The sequence below is a fragment of the Cardiocondyla obscurior genome, linkage group LG09 (assembly GCF_019399895.1).
Source record: "Cardiocondyla obscurior isolate alpha-2009 linkage group LG09, Cobs3.1, whole genome shotgun sequence".
NCBI classification, from domain to species: Eukaryota; Metazoa; Arthropoda; class Insecta; order Hymenoptera; family Formicidae; genus Cardiocondyla; species Cardiocondyla obscurior.
The window spans coordinates 846,357-871,645 of record NC_091872.1 but is presented as its reverse complement, the minus strand read 5'-3'; the positions used below and the strand labels follow the sequence as shown (position 1 = coordinate 871,645).

The following is a 25,289-nucleotide window of genomic DNA, read 5'->3' as shown; positions in this document are numbered from 1 at the left end:
AACGGGGGTGAAACGCCGCGCGACAATTGTGGGGTGGGGGTGGGAGGAGTCAACGCGTGGTGTGATAGACAATTGTCGCGCGGCGTTTCACCCCCGTTCTCTCCTTAAGGCCCACCCGCTCTCACCTGCCGCGCCCGACTTATTATGTGCTCCGCGCTAATTCGTCAAAATTCAGTAATTTCTTACTCGGTAACGGTTACGAATTTTACTAAATGATATCTGACTTTTCGATTTGTATTCCCGATATCTATCTACAGTTACCGGGAAGGAAACCTTATTTCAAACACCCTGTATATGTTATTAATTAAGATATAATATATTATATAAACATTATATAAATATACATAAATAAACAAATGCAAAAAATTTAAAATATACTTAGTGTTTGATAAAAAAATATAGTTTGTAAAGTATTTTGAAAATGTTTTACAGTATAAAGAATAATTCTTTAACCCTTTTGTATATATGTAATAAATTTTAATTTAATAACATAAATTTACAATTAAATATATATCTGAGCTTCTACTTTTAATGAAGAAAATTATTAACAGGAAATAATTAAAGTTAAATAACTCTATATAATATAAACTGAAAAGAATAAAGTAAATTAATAAATTAAAAATAGAAATACTTTATGAATAAATTCAGGATGTTCGTCTTTGAAATTAAAAGAAATTTCTGTGAAATTCCATAATTAGCAACTAAATGCTTTCGATAAAAATCCTGGCAATATTTGATTAATTTGCCCTTACGGATTATCCAAATAAATAAGCTCAGGCAAGCTAATTGGGCTTGTCCTTATGAGCAGTCTCTTCATAACCTGGTAAATATAATAATATTTGTCCTTACGGGTATTCTTGAATATATTTCGTTTATCCTTTTTATTTTTCTGAAATAATATTTGTTAATGTACATTAACCCCAATAAATTAACTTAACTAAGAAACTCTTGGTTATTATTAACAAAAAACAACCCGTTGTCAAGCGGTTACGTAAGCTTATTTTAAGCGATTAATATTTACTTGCAATTTAAATTTTATCAGTAACGTTTTTTTTAAATGTCCATTTTTTAATTATAAATTATGAATTTCTTAGAAACATAACACTTAGTATATCTAAATTGTTTTAAAATTGTCATTTATTAAAAATTATTATAATTAAGAAACATTTTTTAATAATTATATTTAATAATTTTTTATTTATGAATAATTTACAATATGCATAAAAAATATGCATGAAAAAACATAATTTAATATACAGGGTGTCCGAAATATGATGTCCAATCTTAAATTTATGGGTAGAAACATAAAAACGGTGACGAAAAGTCCTGAACAATTTTTTAAAATTCTTGATCATTTTCGAAAAAAAAATTACAATACAATACACGTAAATACACGTAAGAGTGATAAGGAAAACACGATTTGAGCGAGTGCGACAGATGACGGCGAGAATACCGCTCGCTTATCGTCACGTGCTTACTCCGCCTATTTTGTTTATAATATTCGGGCCGTCGTCTGTCGCACTCGCTCAAATCGTGTCTTTCTTATCACTCTTACGTGTATTTACTTGTATTATATTTTAATTTTTTTCTCGAAAATGATCAAGAATTTTGAAAAGTTGTTCAGGACTTTTCGTCATCGTTTTTATGTCCCTACCCATAAATTTAAGATTGGACATCATATTTCGGACACCCTGTATATAATAAATGTTTATTAAATATATCTAAAAAATATTAAATACACATAAAAAAAATATGTTACATGTAAATGTTGCCAATGAGTAAAAAATATAAAATAAACGTAAACTAAACATAAAATAAACATGTTAAAAACGTTTATTTAACAATTGAAGTTTAAATGTAAAATAAATTTTTTCGTAACGTTTAATAAATGTTTTTTTGTCAATAAAAATCTGTAAATATAAAATCAATGAAAAGAAAACGTTTAACAAACATTTAATAATCATTGTCTGCTGATTGGGTAAGAGCGTAGGCATGTACTCAGTTTTTTAATGACAGTTACAACATTTTATATAAATATGTTGTTGATACCACAAGAAATAAATGTACAATATGTTTATGAAAATATATACATTATACATATTTTCTTTCTGGTATTAGCTACATACATAAATGAATAAGTTGTAACTTTTATAATTCAAATTTCTCATTTATTTGTTTTCCACGTTTTTCTCTCTTACGTTTTTATTTATTCTTGTACAATTGGATGAATAAATTGGAGCAATAAAAAGGATTTAATTGTTTGATTTAATATAACGTATAATTAACAAAGGAGATACACTGAACTTATACGATGTTCACTGAGTGGCTTTTCCAATGCATCTGCGATGCTCCGGTTCATTTAGTGGCCCGCTGGCCCTATCGTTTCTTTGTCTCTAATCTAAGGATACTATTTCTTTCAAGCACGTACTTATGATTCATCTGAATCTCTATCTTTTGTTCTTAAGGTTCATTACACTCTTCTTGATTTTAAAGCACGTTTTATTTACTTAATATTAGATTACAATATAGCACACTCAGTTTGAATAATAATGTTTTAATATAAAGTTATTTCTCAACAATTCTCTCTCTTATCTCTACTTTTTTCCACTCGACTTCTCTTCTTCTATGGTCTTTCAACCTTCTTATTCATTAATCTCCATTCTGTTCTTTTTCTAAAATCTCTCCTACATTTTCCTGCCAATTTTAATTGTATCTCTTCTAACCTCAAAATTTCTTTCGTATGCAGTATCGTGCAAAAGTTTCTGATCAGTTACATTTTATACTGTAATTTAGTAAAAAAAAAAAAAAGAAAATTTGTAAAATAAATGCTCTTAAACGCTGTGCATGCTGTAGCAAATATTTCTGTTTTAAACATTTTTATGAAGAATACGATTATTGTACCTATTATAATCTGTAATTTTTAGCATGTCTATTAATATTTTAAGAGTCAAGAATCAGAAACATCCGTATTAAGTTAATCGGAAAATTTGACAAAATTATTAACACAACCTGACTCTGTTCCATTTTTGTTGTTATTTCTCATCATTTGACAGTTATCACGCAAAAGTTCACATTTACTTTGAATTTCATAATCAATCACTTGAATTAAAGCACGAACAAAAAAGTTGTATATTAAAGGTGAATTAATGCATACAAAGTTTTACAATGCTGAATATTTAAAGATTCTCAAACTTTTTTTAGTGGAAACCTTATCATCATTAATAAGTGTAGTAATTTGATTAAATCGTTCTTATAATGAAAAACTTTACGTATGTAGAATAACAAATAAATTTAGAAATTTTTGGTTGCTCTTCGAAAATAATTCTTATGAAAATAAACTGTTTTTATATGTAAAGGCATTTCGTTTTTCTCTATATATCTTAAAAACTATTTTAGATATTAGAAAATGTTGTATACAAAAGCTTTATCATAAAAGCACTTCTATTTAACTGTATTAACAGAATTAGAAAACAAAATTTTTTTTTATTTCATAAACAATTTTGTTAAAAAAAAAGGTTTTTTTTTTAGTTCTGTTACTGCAGCTGAATAGAGGTGTTTTTACCATAAAACTTTAGTATAAAACGTTTTTTGATATCTTGAATAGTTTTTGAGTTATATCGAAAAAAGCAAAAAGCCCTTTTATTTGTAAAAGGGTGGTTTCACCCCCTTAAAGTGAAATTTAGCACAAACAAAAACAAGTTTTGTGTTACGAATGAACTGCTTTACATGCACACAAAGTATTAAATTTTTTTAAATTTCCGGGTTGCCTATTTTCCTTGTGAGTTAAACTCAAAGAAAAAAAGCAAGTTAAATAAAAAAAAATAAAAGAAAATGTTAATGGAATTAATAAAAAAAAAGTAAGGAGAAAAAGGACAGGAAGTTTTAGAACTATTGAAACACGTGGAAAAGGAAGAGAGAGAGAGAAACCAAGAGAGAAAGAAGAGAAAATAAGCCTTTTTTCTCTGCTCTCAAAAAATTCTGGTTTTATTCTCATTTCACCTTTTTTTGTCTGTAATTTGAATGAATTTACACTTTTTGCTTCCATCTAATGGTCTCCCTACTACCCCTATCTACTCTCTATGTATTATCTGCTCTCTGCCTAAACTCATTGTCCACACTTCCTACAATAGATCTTTCCGCCTTAAAATTTTTTTTTTCTACTTCTTATATTTTCTTATTTCTTACAATTCCCTTCTTTCACTTCTATCACTACTTACTTTTGACTCAATCTTTGCTTTTCACACTGTTTTTATACCCTTAAAAACATATAAATTATTTTTTCTAAAATTGCATATGTTACTCTCATTACAAACTGGAGATAGAAATTTGTTACAAATATATTTTATGAATGTAACAAAACATATTTCTTAAGATTTCTAAACAATGTGAAAATTAAATAACAAATTACAATATTAAATTGCAATACTTTTATAAAACATTTGTTTAATTATATTACCATTTTTAATTGTCTTTTAATTTTTTGATGAAGCATGAGTCAGCGATTAGATTGAATAACAAGACGGAAGACATAACGTGTCATTGGATTTGTAAGAATACCAATTTTTCTATAAGGATGCTTCTTTATGCAAACCAAACAAGACAAACTATTTCACTAAATACTACATGCTTATTAAATATCAATGAAACATTACTGTGTCAACGAAATGTAACGAATAATGATTGTAATATTACTTGTGATAGATTTGATAATGACAAATGTCTATATTCATCTATCACATTTTGGAGCTTTGTTCTATTAATGTGTCTTGGAGAAACTGGATTTTTCGTTTTCATCGGTTTAAGCGATACGATTTGTTTTGCTATATTAGGTACGTAATTTTATAAATATATATTTTTTACCTACTCAAAGAACACATTACAGTTGAAAGTTATTTTGACGTTAAAATTACTTCATAACAAGACAAATTAAAATTATAACTTTTAGTTACTTTGATTTATTCTTGACCTTAGGAAAACGTGTTACTAGTTAGCATGTAATATTCATTAAACACTTTCTACAAAGGAAACTCGCAAAATGGCAAATTAAAAAAAATCTGAAACTTTACACACATTTAAGGATTAGTATTAGATAAATTAAAAAAATAATATTAGCTGCTAATATTCGGTTTTAAAGGGTGAAACCACATCTCAAAGTTAAAACCAAATTATACTTTTTTTTTCAATATATCTCAAAAACTATTTAAAATATTAAAAAATATTTTACACAAAAGTTTTATGGTAAAAATAGTTTTATTTAACTGCAGTAACAAAATAAAAAAAAAATTAAACAAATTTTTTTTTGTATAATTGTTATAAAATTATTATTTTTTTTTATTACTATAGTTAAATAGAACTATTATTACCATAAAACTTTTGTGAAAACCATTTTTTTTTCTTAATTACTTTTCGAGATATATTGAAGTGTTAAAAACTGCGCTTAAATGCGCCGCGCTCAATGGCGGCAGCACCTCGCGGGCGCATAGCAGCATTATTTGATTATCAATCGATCCATTTATCGATTAGTGACGCTTTCGTGTTCCGCACGCTCGAGACCGGTGTTGCACCGTGAAGGTGCTGTGGGGTCCGTTCTCCGGAGAGATGAATGTATACTGGCGCAGGAACAGGGCTCGAAATAAAGACCCCTTATTATTAAACTGTTTCAATTTCTTTATTCCCTTCTTGTAGCTTACAGCCGTCGACTTCACGCGATTCACTTAATTACGACTGACTCTCCGGGCCGCGGTTGCCCCTATACAGGTTGTCTCATACCTCATGACGCACCCTGAAGAAATAGGTAGATCCAATTATTAGGAAACAAAAAATTCCCATGCCATTTTTAAATTTGGGCGTTTATTTACGAGATATTAATAATTATATTCGACCGAGAGTGAGACGATGCGACGACGCGCGAGCGAGCGGTACGGCGATACGGGAGGCGTGGCAAGCAACGTTACGCGAGCGAAACGATGCGACGACGCGCGAGCGAGACGATGCGGCGATACGCGAGCGAGACGATGCGACGATACGCGAGCGAGACGATGCGACGACGCGCGGGCGAGAACATGCGACGACGCGCGAACGAGACGATGCGGCGATACGCGAGCGATATAACGCGACAACGTGCAAACGAATTAATAAGAAATTTTTGCGACATTATAACGCTATCGTTTCCACACCACCTTATGCGGTGAGGTAGATAGCTCAGTGCGTTTTTTTTAAAGTGGTGTCCCCAGGAGGCCTAATCCACTTGGTGGAAAGCTCAACGCAACAATTGCTCAAAGTGCCGTCCTTGGCTTGTAAGCAAAGTTCGGCTCTTCGAACAATTTGTCGTGTTGCTCTTTCCGTCATATCAGGTGTGATTGTATTAAAGGCCGCTATAATTTCATCGCGAACCTCTTCTACTGTACGCTCACGCATGTGCTCAACTTTTGCTTTAATATTGCCCCATACAAAATAGTCCAGCACGTTCATATCCGGGGAACGTGCTAGCCAGGCGATGGGGCCACCGCGACCCATCCAACGATCCGCAAAAATATTATTTAGTACTTCCCGCGCGAGACGTGAAAAATGTGCCGGAGCACCGTCTTGTTGAAATATTAATTCGTGCCTGATTTGTAATGGAATATTTTCCAACAGTCCCGGCAGTTCGTCTCGTAAAAAGTCAGCGTATTGTCGTCCGTCGAGTCGTGGTGGCAGGAAATGTGGTCCAATCTAAAAAAAAAATTAAACAATATTACACATCTTGTTACTATTTTTATTTAATGAGTTTTTATGCAACAAAAATACTTACTACTCTGTTTCCAATTATACCGGCCCATACGTGAAGGCTCCACCGATATTGGGAGTTGCACTGGCGAATAGCATGTGGATTCTCATATGCCCTTTACCATGTTCTTAGAATTAAATACGCAGTTAGGCGTAAAAATCGCCTCATCCGTCCACAGAATTTTGTCGGGAAATCTTGGATTTCGCCGACATTGTGCCAGGAAGCCTACATGTGTTTCATAAATAATTATTTTTTTAGAAAAAGCGTTTTAATTTAAAGAGCGTTGTCGCCTCGTCTCGCTCGTAGCGCGCTGACTCCGCCCATCGCTTTTGAGATATACTCGCCGCTGTCTATCGCGCGCTCACTCAGCCCACGCTTTCTTGTCGTTCTCGCGTGTATATAAATTAATTTTTTTATTGAAAACGAGTAAGAATTTCAGAAAACGGTATAGAACTTTTCGTTTTCTTTTTAGACGTTCTATCTACCCTAAAAGTTTGTTTACGTATGTTTGGGACACCCTGTATATATATATATATATATATATATATATATATATATATATATATATATATATATATATATATATGTCACGATATTTTTTCTCCTCCTCGCGGACGAGAGTCGCGAACAAAAAGAGACGGCCGTGCACGGATGAAAAATCCGTGCACCGTCGTGACACGAGGGATAGGAAGGGAGGAGGGGTCGCGGTACCTCGGCCGTATCCCGGCGCGGGACGGCGTAAGCCGATAACGCGATAGTTTTGGGCGCCACGGGCCCAGCCGTGCCGATTCTATTCACGAATGTTTTGTTCTCTTAATAATTCACGGCAAACTCAAACGGCCGTCACGCGCGGGGGCTAGCTCATCCGAACGGAGAGGGGCTGGGTATCACAGACGGAATTTCTCGGACCGACGGAAACGACAGCACAAAATGATAAGTACGCGAACAGGGCGAGTACAATTTTCAGTCCGTTTATTAATACGCAACGGAACGAGACAATTACGACAAGTAACAAGAAAATAACAAAATTATCGTAGTCGTGAGCGGGCTCGATCTTCGCGCGATTACCTAGATCGTGGCTTGAGTATTGAACCGCTATTAGATCGCCACGAGTATCTCCCTTGGATCTTGTTTTCCCGTAGCTTTCACGCCGGCCCTGACTGTTTTGGTGGCGGCCACGCGCCTCCCGTCCACGCGGCGTGTTTTCGCGGGACGCAACGACACACAAGAATTCACGCGTAAGATCGCCCGTCATAAACGAGATCGCGGGATTTCGGTTCCCGACCTCGGCCGCTGCCAAGGGCTCTCCGTGCAGACGCGATGTACGACAGCCTCTCAAATCATTACAGTAATCAGCGCAAATAAATCAGGTCGGCGTCTCCCGCGGGGCCCAGCTACCGGCCTTCAGACGCCCGTCGACTGCCACTCTCTAACGTTAAGTCCTTGCCTTACGACAAGGATTCACCAAATACTCTAGCGGGCCCGCGTGCCCGCTCTATGTGGCCGGGCCTCGTCTGAGCCTCTGCCGGTCTCCCCGGGAAGCGGAGGGTTTCACAAAATAGTATTTCCGCAATGCGGGTGGAAGATCTCACCGATGAAAAGCTGCCTGGGCCTCGAACGATCTCTCTCCCGTCCTCGCTCGCTCCCACAGGCTCTCTTTCTCCGTCGCTCGCTCACTCGAGATCTCGCTGTCGCCCACTCTCTCGCTCGCCCTAGCTATCGTCTTCTAGTCCGCCTACTTTGCCTGCCTACACGGAAGAGAGTGAGGACCGCGCGAATTTTCGGCACGAAACCCGGCGTATCCCCACTCTCGCGTCTCGCGGATTTTTCCGCGCGCCACGCCGCCGATTTCCCGCGGGAGCCGCTGCCCTCACAGAGCCCTATCGGTACTAATAGGTTGGCGCGAGCTTCGGATCGTCCGCGGTCGTGTTAATTTCCTCGCAGGTCCCTTCCGGCGCCGAGATGCGTAGGCGGCGGGTTTCCTCCAAGGCCCTCGGAATGGGTGGCCTCCTATCCCGGGTCCGTATCTGGTCATCCTCTAGTTCGGACACTTTCGCCTCCGCGTATAATCCGCTCCGCTTGCTCCCTCCTCGGCAAGGACAACCCATAGTCTCGGCGATATACGGTAGCAACACAATACGCAAAATCGTGATCGTTAGTTTTTGTCTCGCAATTAAAGATGAAACCCCCGGAGATTTCCGCAGCCCCTCCTCGCTTTCCTCTCTATCGCAAATTTTTGGCGGCGCCGCTACGCCTTTGTGACGGCCGCGGGGAGTTGCTACGAAGCAGCGGAAGCCGCCACGTCACTATATATATATATATATGTGGCGACCATGGAAGTGCGCCACAAGCATCTGCCGAACGGCGACCCGGCAGGCATAGAAAAGCCGAGTAGTGCAAAGCTCGCCGCTAGGCGGCACTGTTCTCTCGGAAGTAAGAATACTTGACAGGTCCTACTTAAGGAGCGAGATAAGGATCGGATTTTGCTTCAGTCTGCAGTAAGCTGGTCTAGAGCACATCTAGAGAGATAGTGCCAGATAAGCATCGCAAGCTAGCCGCTTTTGAAATTGTAACCACAGAGTTCGGTCTAGATCGAACTCTGTATGAACGTATAGACGGGGAGTATAGACCCTGGCCTGACCAGGAGGAGGAAGGTGAAGCGAGGGAGAAGGAAGCCGCAGCCTAAGGACGCCAGCTCTTTCGACAGTACCACGGGGCCACACACACCGAGGATAATTGCAGTGGAGACTTTCCCGCCGGGACGGCCGCTGCTGACAGTGAAGCCGAAGCAGGAGCAGCCCGTAGCAGCTGGACCTCCGCAGCCGCAGCCTACTCTACTCTGCCTCCGCTACCACAGGGGCTACCTCCGTTGGCGCTCAGGCCTTGGGCACTGTGTGCACTGCGGCTACCACCTCCGCAGTTGACCCGTCCGCCGCTGTCGACCCTAATACCCGGCGACATACGGGCCTACCGCCTGACGAGCCCACGGTACCGGATTCCTTCGATGCCGAGGCCTCTGCCAATCACGCAAGGAACCCAGACTAACGGGACTTCTCCAGCACGCGCCGAGGACCACGGAAGTCGGAACTCAAACCGACCTGTGGGCGACCACGTCCGCTTCGGATTCCGAGCCCGTAACCTACCCAGGGGACGAGAAATGGGGGCCGATTAAAGTAACCTTAACGGCACCCCATATCTCTTACCGAAAACGTCGAGTCTAGTACTCACACTCGACTTCTCCGAGTTTTGTGGAAAGCACCCTAGTGGTGCGATTTGAGATAATCCAAAAATAAGAACTGTACATACGTGTAAATAAAGACTTAGTTTAAGGCTCATACTCAACGCTTCATTATTTCTAAGATAGCGCAAGTGCTACAATATATATATATATATATATTGTTACGCCCGGTATACGGAGCAGCATGAAGCTGCCGGCTCGCTCCGAGGTTTCGGTTCCCCGTTGCCAGAGGAACGAAGATTATTATTAATGGTTAAAATGACAGTTCTGCCCGTGACTCTATTCGTTGCGGATGTCACTCTATACTTGGTTAATGTTTGATTAAACCGTTTCTTAAACCGTTTCTTTTCTTTCGCGGAGTCCGAGTGCCGCGGGTGAGAGAGTGCGAGAAGAGTGAGCGAGAAGCGCGAACACGGAGACGTTCGCTGACCCCGTTCCCGGCGTAACATTTTGGGGGCTCGTCCGGGATGGCTACGCATACGGCGAAGAGGAGGCGATCCCGTCAGGAGGATCCTGCTTCGTCGGAGGCGGCGGCGTTCGAGTCGCTCCGTCAGGAGATGCGTCAGCTGCGGGTCGAGCAGGAGCAGAGGAAGGAGAGTCTGCGGGCCGAAATTCGTCTGCGCGATGATGCAATCACGAGGATGCAGAGACGAATCCTGCAGCTAAGTCCCTCCAATAATTTTTCGCGCGTCTCCGGTGTTCTTCCGGCGGAGGGGGGCGCGAGTTTCGTTCCGGATGTCCCTCCGGTTGAGGGTGACGCGCGTTTTGTGTTCGGGTTAAATTTAAAACTAGACACTTATGACGGTTCCGTTCCGTTACGGGAGTTCTTTTCTCAATTCGATTTGATTGCTCGGGCGAAGCAGTGGGGACAAGAGGCGAGAACTGTTGCCCTTGTTTCTTGCCTTCGGGGCAGAGCGCGTTCGGTTTTCTGTACTTTACAGGATTCCGAGAGCATGAGCTACGCGGAGCTTAGAGCAAAGCTCAAGTTGTGTTTCGGAGAACCGCGGTCTTCTCAAAATTACTATTCTCTTTTTACTAATTGGAGACAGAAGGAAGGGGAGGATTTTGCTTCTTTTGGGACGGAATTAGAGCGGTTATCTCAGTTAGCTTATCCTGAATGTCCCTACGAAGTACGGGATAAGATCGCTTGTGCACAGTTGATTTCTGCGTTGTTAGATGGCAGGGTTAAGAGAACGCTGCAACTGGAAGGGATTTCTTCACTTAAAAAGGCGATCGAGAGATCGAAAGTGATTAAAACGATTTTCGGGGAATCTTTCGATAAGAGAGCGCCAGGTTTTCAGGGGCGCGCGAATTCTTTTAGGAATTTTAATTCCTTTCGTTCGGAAAAGTCCAGGGGGGACGTTAAGGAAAGCGAAGGAAAGGGAGAAAGTTCGACGAATCCTAAAAAGTATAAAGGTAATAAGTTTTCTCGGGAAACGAAGGGGGGCTCGAGGAGAGTGTTGGCTTTGTGGGAAGCCAGGACACTTCCAGAATCAGTGCCCTACCCGTAAGGAAAACTCGGAATAGTCGACCTCTTCGGGGGGTCGGCTAAAGGAAAGGGGGCCCCGAAGGAGTTATTTTCCAGGAGAATCGGCTATTCTTCACGCGATTTTTGTTTCGCAGGAAAGATTAATGGTAGGAAGTGTAATTTCAGAGTTGACACGTGCTCTGATATTACCATTTTGAGTTCTAGGTTTTTCGGAAAGGGGAATTCAGGTTTACGATCGCTTAGAGAGAGGCTAAGATTTCGATATCCTACAGGGGAAGATGTTTCTATTAGAGGAGAAACTAAAGTTTCTATGGAGGTAGGGGAGTTTGCTCTTGAAATGAGCATGTTTGTAGCGGAGATTTCGGATGATTGCCTTCTCGGGGCAGATTTTCTGAGGAAGGTTGGTTTTTCCAAAATCTTTGATGAAGCTTTTAGTTCTTGTCGGAATTCTTTGAGGGTGGCCAGAATCAAACAGACTTCCGGGGTGAAATCTTCTTTTCCTCAGAAGCTTTTTGAAGAAAGCTTAAAAGAATTGTAACGGTAGCGTCTTGCCGTGTCGCGGGGTTTGCCGGATTGAGGCTCGCCGGAGCCAAAGTTCGCTGAAACGACGATAGGTTGGGCGGCTAGTCGTGGTCTGGACCGACGGGAGCGCCCGTCGGTGAGACCGAGGTTGCTCGGGCTGGCCCGAGGGGCAGCGGTCGGGAGCGCCCGACCGCGGCAGTGCCGGCGACTGGCTGTCGCGCGGCGGACCCGTTACCGGACGGAAGTGCCTGTCCGGGGGATCGTGTGAGGGCGCGAAGTGCCCTGGATGTGACGGCCGTCGGGAGCGCCCGACGGCGGCAATGCCGATGACTGATAGTCGTGCGGCAGGCTCTAGACTTGGACGGGAGCGCCCGTCCAAGAGAACCGAAGATTGTCCGGGATAACTCGGAGAGCGGCAGTCGGGAGCGCCCGACCGCGGCGGTGTCGTCGGCAGCGTGCCGTACGACGGATCCTACGGCCTGGACGGGAGCGCCCGTCCAGGGGATCTCGGTGTGGCACTGAGTGCCCTGGAAGCGGCGGCAGTCGGGAGCGCCCGACCGCGGCGGTGTCGTCGGCGGTGTGCCGTACGATAGATCCTACGACCTGGACGGGAGCGCCCGTCCAGGGGATCTCGGTGGCCCGGACTAGCCGGGGGTGCCGGCGGTATCCGGTCGCCTCGGTGGTGGAGCCTCGGAAGCGCCCGAGGTCTCCAGAAACCTGATGTTACTCTGCCTTGGGAGCGCCCAAAGCAGCGGAAGACTCTCACCGGGAGCGCCCGGGGACGACTCGGGAGCGCCCGAGTCGGAGAGTACTAGAGAGGGCTTCGGGAGCGCCCGAAGCCTATCGGATCTGGAGGATGAGTGTTCGTGACTAGGATTCGGAACGGACAAGGTACTTGCTCTGCCGCGAGCTCGGCTTATATAGCCGCCGAGATGAGAGTGGGGGAGTTCCCACTCTTACCTCGGCGGCGTGCGCCATTGTCGGGCCGGTGGTCGCCCGCCGAACCTTGCTTGGCGCGTTCGGTCCTGTTCGGGTCGGTGTTTGCCCTCAGGGACGGAGTCTGCCGTCTAGTGGCGGGGCCTAAGTTCTCGCCACAGAATTAAATGATGAGCAGAAGAAAGTAGCTTCTTCAATATTATTATTATTATTAACAATATTATTATTATTATATTATTATATTATATATATATACTATATATATATATATATATTATATTATTATTATTAAACAATAAAACTATAAAATACTTTATCTAAACAATGAGACTATAAAAGACTACAAATTACGGGAATGTCACAGTACGAAATGCTCATTATCGAAACGAGGTATTGACTGAATAATAAAAGAAACAATGTTTGTCAAGAGTTTCTAAAGCTACCATTGAAATTCACTCTGTATATATAATTTTAGAGTTTATCTGAAGTGATTTAAACCATAATTAGCCAAATTATTTGATACCACTGTTCTTAATAGGACACATTTTTTAAAAAGGGTAATTTTGAACAGATTTTTTAAACTTATCGCACATATTTGATATTACGATTATTGTATAAATAACTATAACATTGTATGGAAATTATTAAAAGTCTTTTATAAAATTAAATACACACCTACTTGTGCACTCTGCGTTTGATTGACTTTTTTTTACATTTTCTTTGTTAAGAGAGGTAATTTTGTATTAATATCACTTATTTTGTTAATTTTATTTAAAAATTGTATTAAAAGAATAAAAAAGAAAACGCAATTTGCTTTACTTCAACCTGGAATTTATTTAGGTATTTATTATATTATAATTTTTAATAAGTTTGGCAGCTATTTTTAGTTAACAAATTCATGTTCTATAAAAACGCTTGTTATCAAATAACGGTGGTTGCTATTAACTTGGGGTTTGGCATACTTGTTTTTAAGATTGAAAAGAAGTTCTTCTAATTGTTTAAACACTTTTTTTGCAAAATAGTCACTTATTGGATTCAGTCGTCGAAAAATGTCGTGATGTTAAAAAATTATAAAAATGGGACACTGAGTCTAAGAAATATCCATTCGTTAACTAACTAAAATATCAATACCAAAAAAAAGAGATTACACTGTGTCATTCGTAGTATCGTTAATTGACCGAATCAGATGAGTGACTTAAAAAAAAATTGTTTAAAGTATTGAAATGACTTCTGTTTAACTTCTAAACAAAGTATCTAAAATCCCATGTCGACAGCAACTACTGTTATTCGAAAACGAGCGTTTTTATAAAAGATATCAATTTGTGAAGAATTGCTGCAAAAATAAGAACTAAGAATAACCGCTAGAAATGTTAAGAATAATTTTTTTGAATATTATCTTTATTGTTAAAAAACAGTTATAAAAGTTGGACAATCAGTTTCAAAAATATTTATTTGTTAACTAACGAAAACGTCAATATAAAATATAAAATAATAAAAAACCAAAAAAGAGCAAGAAAAAATTAAAAAAAACAAAAGAAAACGAAAAAGAATGAAAGAGAACGAGAAAAAACAAAAAAGAACAAGAGAGATTAAGAGAGAAAGAAAGCAAAAAAAAAAGATAACAAGGATAGAACGAGAAAAAATAAGAGAGCGCGTGATAGAACAAGATAGAGCGTAAGAGGACAAAAAAGAACAAGAAAGAGCGAAAAAAAACAAGAGAAAACGAAAAAAAGTAAAAAAGAACGAGCGGCAGTTAAATCTGCGGTCTTATCTCATTTAAATAATTGGTACTTCTTATCTAACTTTCGAGAAAATGCAGAATATATTATGTTTAATAGAGATTATTTCAAATTCGCGACCCATTTTAACATTAAGCTCAGATCCGAATGTTGTATCTCAGTCCAAGGCATTTTTTGATTGATTCGCTATTGAATAGTATTTTTGAATTCAACATTAGCGATATAAATGTAAACAGATTATCAAGATTGCATGTGATTGAGCAATACGCCAGCACTTCCAGTTGAAAAGCACGAAATATCTGGTTTCTTTGCAAGATTGACATAAATATTATCAGAATAAAGGACAGCAATTGAAACCAGACTAATTTGTTCTGATCAAGTAGCAGAGACGGCTATAAAATAGATTATTGGTTATGTTCAAGAAATTTATTAGTTCCCTGATGGTCTGGGGCAATCTGCATGAACAAGAACTTCTTATGGTGCTTACATAAAAAATTTCACAAAATTAGCTATAATGCCAATTTCAAGTTTATTTGTCATGTAAATTCATAAATTCAATTTATGTTAATGTAAAACTGGTTAATACTATTAATTTATTTATATGTGTGATAAACATTGTAAACCCGCCACAAGAAGAAGGCACCTGACGAGCGGTAGCTTAGCAAACGCAAACACAGGCATGCACGTGTAAGCACAGTGCCAGCCAAGCATGACAACTCTACCGAACGCCGGTGTGGCATCGAGCACCACGAAGCGTCGCCTAAGCCGAATAGCTTGCTTGAAAGTTAGAACAGTTTAAGCAGGCTATGTAAGCCAAACCAGCGACGACTTAATTTATCAATTCAATCCAATTGAATGGATTACCTTTTGAAATTCTTGATGCTTGCAAAAGCGACGTACGAATTTTCGTCTAGTACCGCTAAGAATAGAGCACAGTGCAGAAGAGAAAATAAATCGTATGTCGCTTAATATAGTGACCATTGCGACATATACATGACCGCGTAAAAAGATGAGGAGAAGCCGCCGCAAGGCTAAGCCTCCGAAGACGCCGACCGTGGTGCCCGAATCATCTCTGGATAGAGCACCACTACCGTGACGTAAACAACGCAACCAAAAATCACGGAGATCCAGATCTTTCCACTCTCTGCACCGCTGGTGGGCCTCTTAAAAACTGCGCCAACATCAACCCCATCAACCCCGAAGCCCATCCGGCATACAGCGTTCACCATCCGCTTGTGGTACTCCTAGCTGTTGCAACTACCACCTCAACAGCTAACAAAACCGCTAAGAATTTTTTTGGCTTTAGAAGACTTACGCATCTGGCGTTACACGAGTCTCCGATAGAATTTGATCATATCGGAATCGGTATCTCCTATCTCGGTGACTAGAGATATGCAAACCAAAATAGAAAAAGGCCGAATTCAAAACACATCGCAGACAACGGAAAGCGGCACTCAAGCGGATCCGTGGACTACGACCAGTTTATCAAACGACAAACCCGTGATATACCCGGACGATGAAAAGGGGGGGACCGATTAGCATGACACTAATAGCTCCGCATATAGCCTGTAGGGAACGCCGGGTAGATTGAAATCAACCCAAGTATTTTTGTAAGCGCGTTGCAAGGCACCATAACCTACACTAAACATAAAGATTTGTAAATATTTTATTGTATATAGTCGAATAAAAAAAAACTTGTAAAACAGTATACAGAGACATCAATTTCCATACGGGAAGACCGTCTCCATCACAATATGTTATTTTTTTGCGTCTTTATGTTGTATAAACCTAAATTTATTGTAGCATTTAAAGTGGCTTTGTTTGGAATTAATTAATCAACGTATCTGTTCAGTTAATTACCAATTGCAACTTTTCTATTAGTTAGATTTTTTTTATGTAATTTGTAGTTACCTCTTCAAGCGTGTTGGAGAATGTAATAATTTCTCTTTTTCTTGTAACTGTAAATTAGTAGTTATTTATTAAATATTAAAGGAGTCTTTTTAAGCGGTCAGCGTTGTTAAGCCATTATATAATTTGAATTTTGCGGTTAAAACCTTCGAATATTTGTGTAACACCAAGTGTTCTCTCACTTTTGTAATTGGCCGACTCGCGCGCAAGGTCTATTGGACCCCATTCTCATACTCGTGTATGCGCACTTCGAAACCGTCCCCTTTCTAGCGAAAAACCGTTATTTTAGATCAGTTTGCGCTGTAACGTTTAATAATAAAAAAACTCCGTCGTTAAAAAAGTTCGAGATGTGCTGGAATCTCGGATTCAGTCGACGAAAAAAGTCGGAGGGCAACTAAGAATTTTTGGCAAAATGTTTCGGATCGGCTCGTTCGCCGATACACAATAAATTTATCCGGTACACGCTCCGATTAGAGTGTCGAGGCGTAAGAAGCGGAGTGCTCAATAATTCAATACACCGTCGATTTTACTGCTAAGTGAATTTTCTTTATTTATTAAAATCGGACGGTCTGTGACTTACAATTGCGAAAATGTCCAGACGAGCGTTTGACGCGAAGCGTGTTTCGCCGCAACGTGAAACAATGCGAGAGCGATCAGCAGTTTAATGACGGCGTATTTCACTGCAACGCAATTACTTTCGTTTTAGGCAATCAGCTTGCTTACTCTTGTATTCGCGCAAGATGTTATCTGCTCGAAAATTTTGACTGGACTGACGAAACCAGCGGAGCAATTGCCGTGCTCCGGAATTTAGGAATTTTCGTGGATAGAAACCGCGAGGTTGTCGTTGCGAATCTGCGAGCGCACCTGTTTTCGCGTGGAAAATTCCTTTTAAGACAAGTCCTCACGGCGGGTCTCGTGTGTTTGATACGTGATCGCCACGTCTTGATCTTACTTGAATAGACGGAAAGATCCGAGCGATTCACACGTTGATCAGCGACACGATCACTCGAATCCTCAACACAAAAATTAAAAACGTTGAACCGGTCGGATACTTTTCTAGATTCGGTTTAAGAGCTTCTGGTCGGATTGCGCTGACTAGCTACTGTTTCTCGAAGCGGATTATCAGGAATAAGTCCCAGGTTCTAGGTGCCTGCTTTTTTATTTAGTAAAAGGTGAACCTGGAAAGGATTCTGTTTCATACAATGTCAATGTTTTAGTTGTAACGGGGTACCCGCGTGCACCCCGTTCCGGTGTCCACCGACCGGCTGCCGCGATCGACCATCCGCCGGGCAGAGCGAAAAAGGCACGGTGCGCCCATCTTTTTTATAACAACTTCAAGACATACGGACTTAGCAAAAGCTCCCCAAAGAAACAGCTCCACCGGTTAAGTCCGCATTTAGACAAACGGCGGAAAAACGCGAGCATACCCCAAAATACGGACGGGTTTCAGTCTCGAGCCACGCAGAACCGTAGCGCTTGCGATGGCTCCCACTCGGAAAAAACTTTCCTCCAAAAAGCGCCAAAAAACGATATAAAAAGGGCCATCCTCCGGGCTAAGACACGACTCCGATCCATACCGGCGCGACAACATGACTGTTTCCTGATCCGCTGTCTCCCAAACTCCGATCCTTTAATGCCGCAAACAGAGACGGAAGCGTCTTTTACCTCCGCCGAGCGTTCTCGGCGGCGAAAACTTGGCTTTCGGCCTGGGCATCACTTAGAGCCGTCGGATATCCCGACGGCAGATTTCTATCGCACAGCACGGTTTATTGGGGTGAGGTGTTTCTCTCCTTGGCCGAGTGTTCTCGGCGGTCGGACATCAAGTGCATTCCTTGATTCAACACGCGACTCGTACCGCGGTAAAGCAACGGGCGGTTTTATAGTATTCACATCGGTTTTAGTTTATTGATTAAAAGGAAATGCACACTAATGTTTTATGTTTTTTGTACCACTCACGGTTTTTATAATTGTGGCGGCCTAAAGGCTGACACAAAGAAAAACGGGTGGACGAGCGCCAAGAGGACGGCAATTCGGCGAGCGGCCTGGCATACAACTGTGTGTACCGCGGTAACGCGATCTTACCGATAATGACATAAACAACCACTAGACGCCGCATATAAATAATTAGAAACCCGCAAACAAAAAAGGATAAAGAGCAATATAAAAAGGTCCAGGATCTGCAAAAAAGGCACGAAAAAAAGCGAGTTCGTCACTTTTGATACGCGTTACTTGCGCTCTAAGCAGACGCGCGGTAGCGAGAAGAAACGAGCAGACGTTACGGATGCCGCCAAAACGCATACGCAGAGGCAGGTGTCAACCTAAGACTCCAAAGTGGGTGCCGACGAGCCCGGAAGAAGCGGAAGAACAACCTAAGGACGAAAACAACAACGTACCAACGATCCTCGAGAAAACAGTTTTCCCACCGGGAACTCCGGGGATACTGATAGGGATCATCACACATCCGGTACCATCAACGAAGGCGAAACACATCACGGGCTTTGTACTTAGACGCCGACCTGGATCTTGCTGTTATATCCCGAGCCCTTAGCAACAGAGGCTCGGGAATAACGCCGGAATGTCGCACGCGCGCGACCGTTTAGCTTGATCGGCAGAATACCGCCGATCAAGGTAACCCGGCATTTCCGGCCGGGACGCGAAGTCCGAGGACAGTCGCGGTTGCCACCCGTGATTCCGCTGATTGCTATGATTTTTGGCATAGCAACAGTAGGAGATATATAGGGGCAGCCGCGGCCCGGACAGTCAGTCGCTAACAAGTATCTCGCGTGGAATGTATAATCGAATAATAAGTGCAAGTGTAACTCTGTAAAAAGGAAGAAGGAAATAAAAGAAATTAATCAATTTAACGAGAAGGCGACTTTATTTCAAAAGACTACAGTTCTCTCCGGAGAACGAATCCCACGGCACCCTCGCGGTGCAACATTGCATAGAATCGATCTGGACCCGCCGCAGCTAACGAGACCGCCGAAGCTGTTCTTAAGAGGACCGTACGATCAGAGGGTTTGGCGCGACACATCACACAGTTGGCCGAAGCCACCGCCGGCCTTAATAACCGGCCTAAAAGAGAGCGTGACGACCCAGACAGAGAAACACCTTTTCAAGCACGCTCCGACAGTGGACGAGAAAGAGATCCAAACCGACCTGTGGGCTACCGCTTCAGCCTCCTCGGAGAACAAAGAGCCGATATCCCGGCGACGAAAAGTGGGGGCCGATACCCGTCACCCTGACGGTTCCCTACATTACATATAAAGAAAAATTGTAACATCCTTTGTAACGGGAGAAACCCGGCGCCGCAAGGCGCACAAGATAAATCGAAAAACAAAACAACTTGTACATAGTGTAAATAAATTACGGACTTAAATTACAAAAATCCGTGGTGTTCATTAAAGGACCTTGCCGAGACCGATCCTCCTGCGCTCGAAAGAGACTAAACGTTTACAATAATTATTAAATTTTGTGCGCTACTACGCCTGGGGAAACTGAGTTTCCTGAGTCGTGGCGACTTGTATCACCGTCAAGGTGACGTCTTCCTGGGTCGCGGGCTTACCCTGCAAATACGTCTGAGAAAGACTTTCTGATTTTTTATCTATATATACGTACATATATTAAGAAAACACTTGCTGGTACTATAAAACTCGAGGTCGCGACGTTGCTAGAAAGGGCTCGCTCGCATTATCCAAATTGATGTTTGCTCAAGACTAAAGACAAAAAATTTGTCTCTCGAAAATCCGTGGACTTTAAAACGGGTTGTTTTTTTTAATTGGACGTTATAGTTGAACGATGTCTTTCGGATTGGATATCGGCAACTTTTGATATCTCGATCTTTTCGGATTCTTTTATGATAAGGCTCTATGTAGCCGTCCGACGCGCCGCTAACATAGATGCCATCTAAACGAGCAAACCCTTTAATGTTATCGACGGTGTTTTCCTTTTTAATTCGCATAGGGTGCGTTCCACTTGATAGTACGAATGCTCACGCTCGCGGCGTTATGATTGTTCATTCCACTTGGATCATTGTAGTAAAGCCAGGCAAGTGGAATAATTTTGCGAATATTGTGATTGATACGTGTACAAATTTTGAGTATTACAAAAATGAAATGAGAATTACAGAAACGCCGCGGGGATGTTACGCGGTCGTGGCTGGTTTGAAATTATGCGAACAGGCGGGTGTTAGTCCTCCGTATTTGAGCCACGCGGCGGCACGCGGTGAGCACGTGTTCGCCTTGTGAGATCCGCACTGAAGTTAGGATGAGTTTAACTGAGTTCTTTCTTGAGTTGAGAGTCTTATGATTGTTATAGAGTTCGCACTGAGTCTAAATTGCAAGCACAATTATATGAATTATGAAGCCAATACGCTGCGAAGTCTTATGAGCTACTGAGCACGAGGTTCAACACGCCTCGTGCTGCAGGATGATGTCTTCCAATCGGTTCGTTGTGTTTTGCACACGGCGAAGATGCGCTGGTTGAGTTGCACTGTAGACAAAGACTTGAGTTCTTTGATGAGTCGATCGATGAGTAATTTTCCTAGAGTTGAACAATGGACTTCGTTGCACACGAGACGATGCTAGGAACAGCTGAGTGAACACTGAGAGACTCGAGCCGGCAACGCCTTCGAGAATCGGAGGCAAAATATCGAACGACAGATCGATATCGATCCGTCGCCGGCGATCGGCCACGAGGTGCTGCCCCCGCGGCGGTGACAAAACTAATTTCCATATTCAAATCTTTTAACAATACGACATGGCGACAAAAATTGCAAAAATTTATAATTTTCTAAAATTGATATTTTATGAAAAGATATCGTAAAATATTTTGTAAAAATTATGTACATTTAATTATTGGTTGTATTATAAAATACTATACCGTTAAAAGCACGACGTACATCTTCTGAACATAGCATAACTTCGTAGTGACAATTATATTGTTCGTCGTATAGTTATTTTTTCCATTATTATAAACTATCACACAAATCAACACAACACAAAATCAAAATTTAATATAAATTTATTACAGTTAAAACCTATATTCAGCAAATTTTTATTGTACGGCATTGCACGGTCCAACGGTCATCTTACCACAGACTATACATACATATACTGTGTCGTTACCATAAACCATGGCCTGTGTTCCATTCGATGTTTGCAACGCTTGCAACGCCAACGCTCACGCCGACCCACCTACGAACCGTGAGCGTCGTGAGCTTGATGTAATGACGTCATCTATGACGTTTCAATCACGACCATAACGATCACGGTCGTCATGTGGAATGGGTTTTGAGGCTTTGTGAACGTTGAAATCGCTAAGTGGTACGCACCCATAGTCATGCACAATATACAGGGTGTTCCGTAAGTCGAGGTCAATCGCTTGGGAGATGAATGAGAAACCAAAAACAAGAAAAAAAGTTAATATAAACATAAGTACAAAAAGGCGTTTTTTCCAAGTTATCGCCAGTTTTAACCCTTTCGCTACGAGCGTTGCCTATAGACGACATCTGCGCGACGACCTGTGTGTACGAGCGTCGCCTGTAGACGACATCCGCACAACGACCTGTGTATACGAGCGTCGCCTATAGACGACGTCAGTTTGATACCACTTGACCATGAACCCCGTGATGTTTTTATCTTTAGGCATACTGCACATCGATGGCATTTGTCTCATTCTCTGGTTGATTCGCATTTGTTTAAAACAAGTGAATAATAAGCATGTAATTTTGTTGGAGCATTTGGGGCAAGAATCACGCTCCAGTCTCGTTCAAGCTGTCAGTGGCTAATATTCAACCATCCTGAAGTAATCCAAGTATAGGTATATTTTGAAACCGAAATATATATATTTGAAAATATATACATTCTGTACGTCGAAACAAGTTTCTTCTTTATTCTATTCGAAAATAAACTGTATTGTACAAAAGTACAATACAAGTTCCTTGAATTATTAGAAGAAATTGGATAGCAGCTGCTAAGTTTCCAAAGTTTGCAACATTTATTTGAAAATTTTACTTGGCGCTTTGTTTAGTTTGTTTTATAAGACCTTTTGTACCTCTCTTATTAGAATGGCACAAAGAAGGTCAAAAAGAATTCGATCCTGTAATGGATTAATTGATTCAACCAGTGATTCAGATGATAAAAATCAAATTAATGTAATATCACACAGAAAAAGAAGAGCTATATGTAGTACTTCCAAATCAGAAGCAGAAGAGATGGAAGCCCATGACAGTAATTGTGAAGTCTGGACGTCGAACACATTCGTCCCCAAAATACATAATTTTACGGTAGCGAATTCAGGAATTAAAAGAAATATTAATAGATCTGCAAAAATCTTAGATTATTTTCAACTTGTTTCTGAAGAGCTCGTAGAGTTAATTGTAAGAGAATCTAATCAATATTGGTCTGTGAAAGAATAATAACGTTAGATGGAACAGTATTAGCCGAATTATATTATTTCTTTGCTGTGACATTATTGATGATCCGCAACAAGAAATTATCATTAGCAGAATACTGGAGTAAAGATAAACTTCTGTGTAGCGATATTTTTGGAGAAATAATGACGAGAAACCGGTATTTTAAATTACTACAAATGCTACATTTTACCGATGATGTTGACCAAACTAATGATCGTTTATACAAAATACGAAACGTCGTTGAAATATTACGGAAAGCATTTAATGAATTATTTTAGCCTTATCAACGGCTATGCATTGACGAAAATCTGCTTCTGTATAAAGGGCGGCTTTCTTTTAAGCAATACATACCATCAAAGAGAAACAGATTTGGTATAAAATCGTTTATTCTGGCGGACTGTGAGACAGAGTTCGTGCAAGATTTAATTGTGTATGCCGGATCATCTACCTTAGTGGATACTGAAAATCGAGACAATGGAAAATCTGGAGCAATAGTGGAAACCCTTATAAATCCGCATCTGGGAAAGGGCCATACCCTTTATGTAAATAATTGGTATGCGAGTCCCGCTTTATTTAAGTTTTTACATAATAATGGCACAAATGCATGCCGGACTATAATGAAAAGGAGAAAGAAAATGCCCAAAATTGACAAACGATTGAAAAGGAGAGAGGCTGCATTTAGATCATCCGATAATTTATTAGTTTTAAAGTGGATGGATAAGAGAGAGGTGTACATGCTTTTTACAATTCATACAGCAGAATTTAAGACGGTAATCAGGCACGGAGGAGAAAGAGTTATCCAGAAACCTGTATGCGTGTTAGATTATAATAATTCAAATGGGTGCAGTGGATAAAGCTAATATGGTCATAAACACTGTGAACTCGAACCGGAAATCTTTGAAGTGGTACCGGAATTCTTTTTTTTTTTGATAGACATTTGCGTCTGGAACGCTTATTGTCTGTACAAGCATAAGATGAAACGATCAATATCTATGGCAAAATTTCAATTGCAATTAATTAGGGAAATACTAAGGAAATACCATCATAGTAGAAATCATCAACATCGAGTGTCGAATAATCATCCACTGAGATTAATAAAACGACATTTTCCGTCGGCTTATAAATCAGTAGGGAAAAAACTAAGGAGAAGGTGTGTTGTTTGCCATGCGAACGATAGAAGACGCGAAACTGCATATGAATGTAAAAACTGTAATGTGGGATTGTGTGTCGACCCTTGCTTCAAGATTTATCACACTGAATTAAATTATTGAGAATTTTAATTTGATATTGTAAAGTGTAATTTTAAATTCTTAAAAATATTTTTATTGATATAATAATTGGAAAATTTTAAATATGTTGTTGTGTAACACTTAAAGAAGCGTACGATCCGGAGAATGACAAGTTTGCACAGAAAGATATGCGTTTGAACACCAGTTTACCTAAGCACAACATGCATACTTTCCGGCGCAGTGGTCCGTTCAGTGGCGCTACTTCGGCGGCACGTTGGCCCGTACAGCGGTGTTGACCCTACGGAAAACACTGCCGTAGCGAAAAGGTTAAGTCTCGCGCGCCCGCGCGTGTGTATGAATCTAAAAATTGAAACAACCGTAATTCCTGGCCGCGAATATCGTACAAGCTGGAGTGCCCGGACGTGCTCGCCGGGCGGACAGGATTCGCGAGTTGAATTGAGAGGTCCGAGAATGCACGAGACGTGGTTTATGTAACAATTAATTGACACTTTATTCAATTAATAAAACAGAAATACATTAAGCCAATTATGACGAACGCGTGATTGAGACGTCGCCGGACGAACACGAATTTAACAATAGATTCACGATGACGCGGTAATTGGCGCGAGTATGCGCCTGATCGGTACGGTGGTAATCGATACGCGGATCTATGACGGGCGGGCCGTTACAGGTTTTCGGCAGCCGCCTAGATAACGCCCTAATCGGAGCGCGGGGCTAGCGGCGCGAATATTTCCCCGAGTCGCGGGCCTGGGCGGGGCCTGATCTATGCACGCGGCGCGAGACGCGGTGATCGACCTAACACTTAGATCGCGGCGCGAACGCGGTATTCGGACAGCGGGAAGGATGGAGCACCTGTTCGGTGTTGCAGTAGCCGAGAGTACTCGGCCGAGGCGGAGATCTCTCCACCCCGGTTTTGTGCAACGGTGCGAATGGATATTTTTCGCCTAGGCAAGCTGACTGTCGATCCGGGATCGAGATCGCTCGAAGGAGGCGAAGTGCGCTTCACCCCACGAGCCGGTCGTACGA

General features: G+C 41.2%; 1 protein-coding gene across 1 annotated transcript in view; it reads left to right on the top strand.

The window, feature by feature from the left end:
• LOC139105754 (major facilitator superfamily domain-containing protein 6-A-like) overlaps positions 1-25,289 on the top strand; it is a 148,585-nt gene that overhangs the window by 66,184 nt on the left and 57,112 nt on the right. Inside the window, exon 3 of the mRNA XM_070662025.1 lies at positions 4,490-4,829. Coding sequence (XP_070518126.1) covers positions 4,490-4,829 — 340 coding nt within the window. The remainder of the gene's footprint in view (positions 1-4,489; positions 4,830-25,289) is intronic.